Below are 10,000 nucleotides of genomic sequence, written 5' to 3'. Positions count from 1 at the left end.
AATTATGACAGAAGACAGAAGATATAAGTTTGACTGTGCAGCAGAATATACCAGCTGTTTGCGGTTTTCTTCCAGACGGAGACCCAGAAGTCCCAGGAATGATCCCAGAGTCAGCTGTAAAGAACAGAATGTAATGAGCACAGAAAGCGCAAATAAATAAACACGGTTCGTTTTCATGGAGGTGAAACTTTGTTATGATTTCCCTTCCAGGGAAAGAACTCGGCAAGACGTTGGCACTAAACAGCTATAAAAATGTCTCTTGTGGTGCAATTAAAAAAACATCCAGTGGGTTTTATGTTACGTAGATGTGTCCCAACGCTCCCCCCACAGATATATAAGAAACTGGGAAGAGTTTTGACTTCAAGACGGCCAATTAAGTTCTTCCAGTTTCAAAATCAGAAGAAAACTTGAACGTCAATCACCGGAGGAAGTTCTCCTGACTCGATCGTCAAGTTCACAACCTGCGCTGCAGCAGCACTTGTGGACGACCACAACGAGCAAAGCAAAACATTTGAGCTGCGAGACTAAAGCATTGCAGCTGAAGGCGAGGCACGGCAGAAACGTTCTCAGATCAGTGGAAAGAAAACATTTAGTTTGACTCACTAGCATCTTTCTAGCATCGTGCATATCTTAAACGTAACTCTTCAGGAAACTTGTAATTCTAAATATAATTGTTTTAATGTAAGTAATCAACTGGTGAAGTTTCATAGTGATATTAATAAGTTAAAAATGTTCACCTATTCACATGTAGTGTCTTCCAAAATGCATGGAATGTAACAATACAAATCTTTAAAGGCGCAAAATATTATTTTTGTTCTGAGCCATAAATCTCCACTTCAGCATCACTTACATTCACCAAACTTTACAGTCCCATTCCTCTCTATATTCTGAAGGTTTGTCCAGAGGGCTGTGTTCACATGTCACTCAGAGCCTCATTTATAGAACATTTTATTACTGAAAACATGGCGAAAATTGAAAAAAGTCCCCCTAACCTTTGACTCTAATATTTCAACAAAATGAAACCAGATTGTTGAACCTGCTTTATGCAAAGTTCACATTTCTGTTCTGGAAATGCAGCAAATGAGCATTTATTTAATAAAAGAATGCATCATTTGCATATTTAAACATCTCTAAATCTATAAGTTAAAGAGTAGTTTCTCCTGTAGTGTCTCCTCATGCTGGATGTCACATAACGGAGGTTCTGCCTGAATAAATCACGACGATGAATCACGAGAGACAGAAATAAAAACACCTACAATGACTCCAGAGATGTAGCCAGTGACAGCCAGGCTCTCTGTGCGGGTCGTGATGTAGACTCCCAGCACCACCAGCAGCAGGGACAGACTGAGCATGCCCAGAACCAACCACAGCGCTCTGCTGACCCTCACCATCATCTCTGAGGGAACATATGGGACAGTGCACCACAAATAAAACACATTAAATATTTCTACTTTAATGTCAAGGTGGACAAAAAAAATCTAATTTAATTTAATTGTATTTAATTCAATTTAATTTAATTCAATTTAATTCAATTTAATTTAATTTAATAATTTAATTCAATTTAATTCAATTTAATTCAATTTAATTCAATTTAATTCAATTTAATTTAATAATTTAATTCAATTTAATTTAATTCAATTTAATTTAATAATTTAATTCAATTTAATTGAATTCAATTTAATTGAATTCAATTGAATTCAATTTAATTCAATTTAATTCAATTTAATTCAATTTAATTCAATTTAATTCAATTTAATTCAATTTAATTTAATTTAACAATAAAAGAGCAGATAACAGATAATTACAGAAAATATCCCACAGCTGAAAACCCGCAGAATCTGTGTGTTTAAAAAGAAATGACTAATCTAAGCTTTAATAACACTTAAAAACCCAAAACATCTTAAATAATGGCAGCTGGTATTATGCACAAACAGCATCTATTATTCTAAGGAAGTGGTTCAGTAATGTGTGTATTCTAGTAACACTGTAAAAGATTAAATGCTATAAAATGTCATCACTATTTCCTCAGTGAACATCAAAAACACACATTAATCATATTTAAGTGTCAAATCTGAGCCTCTAAATCCTCCGGTTATTACATACAAATAACACAATTAATAATAACATAATTGAGCTTTTAATAAGCTTAAAGTGGGTTCTTTATATCCTGAAATACACAGTTTGTACACACTGTATAATTGTCTCTTTCATAATAAATTCATTACATTTGTTTTTATTAAAAGTCCTGCATTTAAACTTCAGTATATGCACATAAGTGTTGGCAAAAACATCCACCCTGAAAGTAAAAGCATTCCTTATACAAAAAGGATGATTTCTGAAGAATATATAATAAGATTATAATTATTAAAGCATTAATTAAACATCACTAATGTTGCAGCTGGTACAGGTGTGGATATTTTATTGCATATACTTCTGAGTAGCGTAATCTATTACAATATATCATCATTTATTAGTTGATTTATACGTTGTATTATTCATCTAAAGCTGTTAGATAATATAATAAGTATAATATGTGCCTCAAAAATGAAGTGCAGTAGAAGTAGAAAGCAGCATCAACTTATAAAATGTATTTAATTGTGTGCTTAGTGACATTACACCACGGCTGGTTGAGATAAGTTTGTTTTATAGAATTTAAATCTGTATTAATTATCAGAGGTGTAAAGTAACTAAGTACATTTACACAAGTTAACACAATTAACTTTATTAATTTGAGTATTTACATTTACTGCTACTGTATACTTCTACTCCACTACAATTCAGAGGCAACTATTGTACTTTTTAATGCACTACATTTATTTAAAAATATTAAATTACTGTTTATAATAAGAACTAAGCCCCACATTTATTAGCTGCAACATTAAAGTACACATTAATGCATCAATAATAATTCAATTATATAATTTATATTATTCTACATGCTTTTTGGTACTTTAAGTATGATTTGATGCTGATATTTGTAATGCAGGACCTATTTTCTACACATAAGACATATTTAATCTGCTGCTGTCTCATGTACCTGACCGCATCACCACCTCCGCTCCCTGTGAATTACCTGTTGCTCGGCTCTTTGGCACTTTTTTGTCCCGACCCGTCGCTACCTGGATGCGTGCAGTCATGATAGATCCAGTCTCAGGTGCAGGTCCAGTTCAGTGTTTCCTCCTGAGTAGCACGAGCATCTACTGCGTGGATGTGAGTGGACTTCACTGGACCCACTGTGATGTGTCCCGCTCCTGCCTGTGCTGCGTTCAAGGACTGTCGGAAACATGCACGACTGTCAAAATACTCCTTACAAGTCAGGATGTGCAATAACAAACCATTTGACCCTGTAGTTCTTAATAGTGGTTGACCGTAAATAAATACATTTACTCAATTACTATATTTACGTATAATTTGAGGTACTTATTTGAGTATTTCCATTTGCTGCTACTGTAGAATTATACTCTACAATTTATTTTATATCTTTACCTTAAAGATTCTGATTCAGATTAATAACACAAAATACAACCATCTAATAATTTATCATTTATTATTATAGGTTAAGATAAACTTTATTGATCCCCTGGTGAAATTCACAAGCTACCCAGCAGAATATAGTAAACATTAAACAATAAATAAAAGCTCCTCCTTTTACCAGCTACAACAACATTAATAACATAATGAAACATGAATTAATGCCATTAATAATAAACTTTATATAACCTTTCTAATAATACAAATAAATAATAATAATAATAATAATAATAATAATAAATAAATAAATACATACATTTATAAAAATAAATAATAATAATAATAACAATAATAATAATAATAAAAATAATATAATAATACTAATAATAAATAAATAAATACATAAATAAATAATAATAATAACAATAACAATATTAATCATAATAAAGAAAAAAATGTAATAGTTTAATAATCATTACTCTGAAATCGGCATTTGTGCAAAATTAGTACTTTTACTTCTGGTACTTTAAGTACATTTTGATGCTGATACTTTTATACTTTTACAAGTAAACATTTTAATACAGTACTTTCACTTGTAACTTGTGGTATTACTAAGTTTACTGAAGTAAAAGATGTCAGTACTTCGTCCACCTCGAGTCGGCACCAGGCAGCTAAACATTTTAGTTTTGATAATGTCAAGTTTTTAAATGACTTATGTTGTAAAACATTAATCATCACGTAACCTCTCGGGGAGGGAGTAACTCTAAATCACACCTGATTGACATTTTATCCTTTTTCCTCAAGGTAACCAATCAAATCCCCAAAGTCACAGAGGTTGACATAGTTTTTTAGAAACTCTACAAATTGCATAAAATCATTTGTATGGAGCGTACTGAGATAAGAGCAGCCGGCTGTTCTCACTGTCTACATCTCACAATCTGTGCACGGTGATTTAACGGCGTGGAAACGTGAAGCCGAGGAGAAGATGAAGTAAATCTTTGAACTCATCTCTTCCTGTTTCCCGTTCAAGTCTGAATTAATAGTGTTTGTATTGATGTAACAATCTGTCAAAATATAATCATCTTTTAAATCTCGTGTCTCTTTAGAATAAGTTATCTGCACTCTGGCACAATATGCATCTTGCAGCCTGAAGGAATGTGTCTGCAACCATAAAACCTGAATTCAGAACAAAAAATAAACATTCCAGAGGGAGCAGTAACTCAGAAAGCTTTCCCTTTTAATTACCTGGTGCTCTTACATAGATCCGGGTGACTCCTGCAGGAATGACTGCACACTGATTGATTGCACGTGAAAGATATAACACAGACGCATCTCCAGAGTCGTGGCTTACTCGTAAACACACCGAGGGATTTATTTGATCTGTATATCATCAAAAGAAATGTAAACATTACCTACTGCAAGGTGGATTTCACTGGAAACTCAAATGTAGCACCATTTCTACACACGGTCCAGATTTATTTTAGGAGGTTGTAAAGTTGAGCATTCACACATGTTACGATCCTGTCTGAAGTGACCTCTGAACTCTGTGTGTTCAGCTCAGCTTCTACAACATCTTAGAGAGTAGAAAGAACGAAAAATATAAGTATAAAATAAATAGAATCTTTATTTCATTCACACGCAGATCTTTCTCTTTTCTCACTTTGCTCTTGGACTTCGACACGATTTGACCTCCTGCAGACCCAAACTGTGGGAAGCTGACTCTTGGAGGTTTTATCCACTGCACAGAGGTTACTGTGTGTGTGTGTGTGTGTGTGTTGGTTGTGCATGATATAGAGTATGTTCACTGTGCGTAATGATGTAAACATGACGTACAATGTATGTTAAATGTTTTACGCAGCAGGGGTGTCAAACTCATTTTAGATCATGTAGCCCAATTTGATCTCAAGTAGGACGGAGCAGTAAAACCATCGTTTAATAAGCTATAAATATAATAACCACCACATGTTTGCATTTCTTTCAGTGTTGAGAAGTAAGAGTACATTCTGGAAACAATCACAATTAATGAACAATCCATTTACAAAACAGACAATAAAACGCCTGGAATGTCTCACAGACTGCTGTTTCCCCAAACCGGCCAACAATTCATTTATCTTCTTAATTCTCATTTGTCTTCGCAAGTTCTTGCATTCTTAGTCATGATACGTGGCGCCAAACATTACATTCCCTGAGCACTGAAAGGTGCTGTGAACACACCACTGACTTCCCACGTGCCTGTGTGAAGGAATAGGAACGGGTCCATTTAACCCGACACACAGTAGTACCGTGTTGAATCCAAAATAAGTTATTTGTGTGTGTTAGGCTGACCATGAGCGGTCCAGACCATAAGCAAGGAGGCAGAGGCAGGAGAACAAACCACAAACGTGGGCATTTATTTACAAGATATATATATATATATATATATATATATATATATATATATTGGCATATCTTGGCATCGGATATGGATCAAATTTCGAGATGCTGTTGCCTGACTGAGACACGAACTTGCGCAGCATGCTCTTTAGAGTTTGATTATAACGCTCTATGAGTCCGTCTGTTTGGGATGATAACAAGTGGTTTTAATGCCCTTTACTCCTAGTAGCTGATACACCTGTTGCAATAGTTTGGACAGGAAGTTGGTCCCGCAGTCAGTAAGTATCTCTCTGGCTATTCCTACCCGGAGTAGGCAACTTGCCACATGCCTGGCTTTAACTGATCTTAGGGGTAAAACTTCAGGGTAGCGGGTGGCGTAGTCGCAGATAACTAGAATGTAGCGATTACCAGAAGCACTTTTCTCTAACGGCCCCACTACAACAGGGCTTTGGCTACTCTCTTCCTTGAAGTTACTTGACAGATTTCACAAGTGTTGCAAAACTCGGAAAGTTGTGTGTACATGCCTGGCCAAGCAAAACGGTTACCAACTCTTCGCAATGTTTTAAGAAATGCCATGTGTCCTGCCCACGGAACTGAATGGCCTAGTTCCATAACTGCATTTCTGAGTGTCTGTGGTAACACTAAGGCCTCAATCTCACCCTGACGTCGATACAGGATACTCCTTTTTAGGAGGTAAGTAGCATCTTCTAAAAACCCTGTATTAGTCCTTTTTACCCCATCAACCTCAGACACCTTCTCAAACCACTGCTGAAGCGTAGGATCCTTTCACTGCATCTCCCCTACATCCAGGGGAATGTCAATGTCCAGAGGGTGACTGGGTTTGGGAAGCTCAACAATTTCCCTAGGGCCAGCCAAAAAGTTGTCCCTTCGCTTCTGGGCCTTGGACATTCGTGGCTTCTCTGGACCTGCCTTCAGCTCCACCTCAAAAAATGGTAACTCAGCAAGGGTCTCCTTCGCACTCTGAGCCTTTGTAACCACGTTACACTGCTTTGACTCCGTCCCTGCGTCCTCCACCAACTCAACTTTAAGGGGTTCTAACTCCCTGCACATTGAGGTTCAGGGAGCATCACTGTTGGGGGACAGGACACGGGACTATGTGGCTGTGGGTCTTGCACAAAATCCAATAAGGTGGGGATATCAAGTCCTAAAATGACAGGGTATAGTAGCTTCGGGACTAGTGCCACTGGGAGAAGAAAAGTCTGCCCACCTGCAGTCAAATAGACCTCGGCAGTGGGGTAAGGTTTTTCATCTCCGTGGACACAGCTGATTCTAGCCCTGCCTTCGGCCCACTGATTCCGGAGAACTAGACTGGACTTCATTACGGTCTGACAACTGCCCGTGTCTACCAGTCCTTATGAGCACCGGCACTATACAGGCTTTCCCCTGTTTTACTAGGTTCAGCCTGGCGGGTCTAGGAACCGTACACAGGAGTGATGGCCTACTTGGCCTTTCCCCTGGACAGGTGTACTGAGTATGGCCAAACTCATTGCACTGATAGCACCTCACCCCTGACTGATCTGGCATTTTGGCATAGGTGGGTCTACTAGTAGTGTACGGCCTGCTGCTTGTTTCTACCCTGGGCATGAAGATACCCCCTCTCACCCCCTTGGGACGTACTCTTACTGCCTGTGTAGCTGTTCTGGCTTGTGGCAAAGCTTCTGCAGCCCTTCCTGGCTGACTGGAAAACCTCAGCAAGGACGAGCAGCCTCCTCAGCAGTCTTTGGATCATGCTCTCTAATCCAAACTTCCATCTCTGGATTAACCATTTGTAGGAACTGTTCTAGAATCAGTTTCTCAGAGATTTCTTTGATGGTAGCTGTCTCTGTTCTTACCCACTTGCAGAACAGGTCCTTCAGACGGACATACAGCTCACGGGGTGTCTCACCGGGGTGGATGTCCAGGGCACGAAATTGTTGCCTATAAGTGTCAGCGGTAATTTCATACTTGGCCAGAATAGCTTGTTTTACCTGGTGATAATCCTCTGCATCTCTTATGTCCATTAGTACATAAGCACTCCGTGCTTTTCCAGTCAATAGCGGAACCAATCTAACAGCCCACTCATCTTGAGCCCAACGGCTGATGTGGGCCATTCTTTCAAAGGTGGTGAGAAACTGTTCAATGTCGTCTGCAGGAGATAGTGGTAACAGCTTAGGGTCGCGATGTCGAGGTGGGTCCCGCTGACGACTGGGTGATCTATGCTGGGCTAGCATGAGCGATCTCACCATTTCAGTCAGATCCTCCAACTTGTCCCCCGGGTCACCTGCCGTGGCCCCCTTATCAGCTGCACACATAGCAACCCCATCACCTGGCTTCTCACTTTGTTTGTTCTTTTTTCCTTTGTTCATCTCTCCTCCTCACTTGGTCAATCCCACTTCTGACACCACTTGTTAGGCTGACCATGAGCGGTCCAGACCATAAGCAAGGAGGCAGAGGCAGGAGAACAAGCAAACCACAAACGTGGGCATTTATCTACAATATATATATATATATATATATATATATATATATATATATATATATATATATATATATATATATATACAGTGTCACAAACCAGTGGTCACAATTGACTGCATTCATGCCTGAGGCCATCCTACTCTCCCTCAATTTCCCAAAGAGCAGCCTTATATAGTCTTAACAGTTAGGTTGTACCAAACCCAGTTAGAGGCAACTCGAGAAATAATAAACATGAACTCTAAATATTCAACATAAATTCACTAATATAAACGATAATTATTATGTAAAAAAACCTACTATGTGGCTACAAAATGTACCCCCCCACTTCATCCGGTGCTGTGGAACCCTCCCGGAACAATAAAAATGTGTTGTTTCCACGGGGACTCTTTTAGCCGCGGACCTTGGGAGTTGGAGACAGGAGAGAACAGGTAAGTGTCTTCCTTAAACAAATTAATACATGCGTCTGTGCATGATATGAACAACAAGTATATGGTTGTGAGTCACACCAACGTAACGCAGACTAAGACCAGTGTGAGTTGTGTGGATCTGATACATTTTAGGGGGACCAGTCGCTGGATCAACCAAATGAAGTGGAAGCTGGTGTTCCAGATGAGGCTGCTTTGGAGGATAATGGCAGCACAATACTCTGGTGAGGCTGTGCAGATCCAGGAACAATGAACCGGGCCTCAATGGAGGAACCCTGTGCCTTTATCTCCACCTGCAGACAGTGTTCTTGGTGTCCTCACATGGATACTGACCACAAGACACACACACTTACATTTCATGGACTGTTTCCAATACAGAAAACACTCAAACACACATTTAATGAACTGAGAATATTCATGCAATGTCAATATGTGAGGAAAGCAATGTGTCACTAATGTGTTTTACATTCAATCTGTTTTGACTACGACTCAAACAAACGAGGAATAAATAGACTGTTAAATGTTTTTACAAATTAATCTCACGGTCAGTGAAATGTTCATTAAAATGCTCTGGCCATTAAATCTACTGACTTGAAAGCTAAACAGTCTCTTCCCCTACTCAGGGGTGTATCAGAATCATATATATATATATATATATATATATATATATATATATATATATATATATATATATATATATATATATATATATTTAGTATGTGACAGATGGTTAAATTAATATTTTCTCCCTTCTCACCCTCATTTTAAAGAAAAACAACCTTTTAAATAAGTTTAAATCTCCTGCTTTGTTTGTTGTGAGCCGGTTTGAACCTTCTTCTCTCCCTATATGTTGATGCAGCTCGATCACAGGAAGCGTAACACATGCACGTTTCTCTGCATTGTGTTAGTGGGAGCCACTCGCTTTATGTTATGTCTGACATAATAAAATAATACTTAAATAATACTATAGTAAATGATAAAAAGTCTTATAATTGTATGTTACAAAAATGTCATAGCAGAGTAAATCATAAAAAGTCATTCTACAGTATGTGAAAAAAGTCATGAAAAAGTCGTTGAAAAGTCATTGAAAGTCATTGAAAGTCATTAAAAAGTAATTGAAAGTCATTGAAAAGTAATTGAAAGTAATTGAAAAAGTAATTGAAAAGTCATGGTATAGTATTTCATAAAATAGTCACAGTACAGTATACAGTATGTAAAAAAAATATTTTAAAAGTCCTTAAAAATACATTAAA

The 10,000-nt window shown here is 37.6% G+C and overlaps 1 protein-coding gene across 1 annotated transcript in view; it reads right to left on the bottom strand.

Moving 5' to 3' along the window:
• Window positions 1–3,220, bottom strand: part of LOC115017957 (transmembrane protein 255B) — a 13,838-nt gene extending 10,618 nt beyond the window's left edge. The window contains exons 1-3 of the mRNA XM_029446723.1: window positions 3,074–3,220; window positions 1,257–1,396; window positions 52–114 (exon numbers count right to left, since the gene is read on the bottom strand). Coding sequence (XP_029302583.1) covers window positions 52–114; window positions 1,257–1,396; window positions 3,074–3,137 — 267 coding nt within the window. The 5' untranslated portion in view covers window positions 3,138–3,220. The remainder of the gene's footprint in view (window positions 1–51; window positions 115–1,256; window positions 1,397–3,073) is intronic.
• Window positions 3,221–10,000: the final 6,780 nt, after the last annotated feature.

Source organism: Cottoperca gobio, chromosome 13 (assembly GCF_900634415.1).
Source record: "Cottoperca gobio chromosome 13, fCotGob3.1, whole genome shotgun sequence".
Classification (NCBI taxonomy): Eukaryota; Metazoa; Chordata; class Actinopteri; order Perciformes; family Bovichtidae; genus Cottoperca; species Cottoperca gobio.
This window is presented reverse-complemented; position numbering and strand designations above follow the sequence as displayed.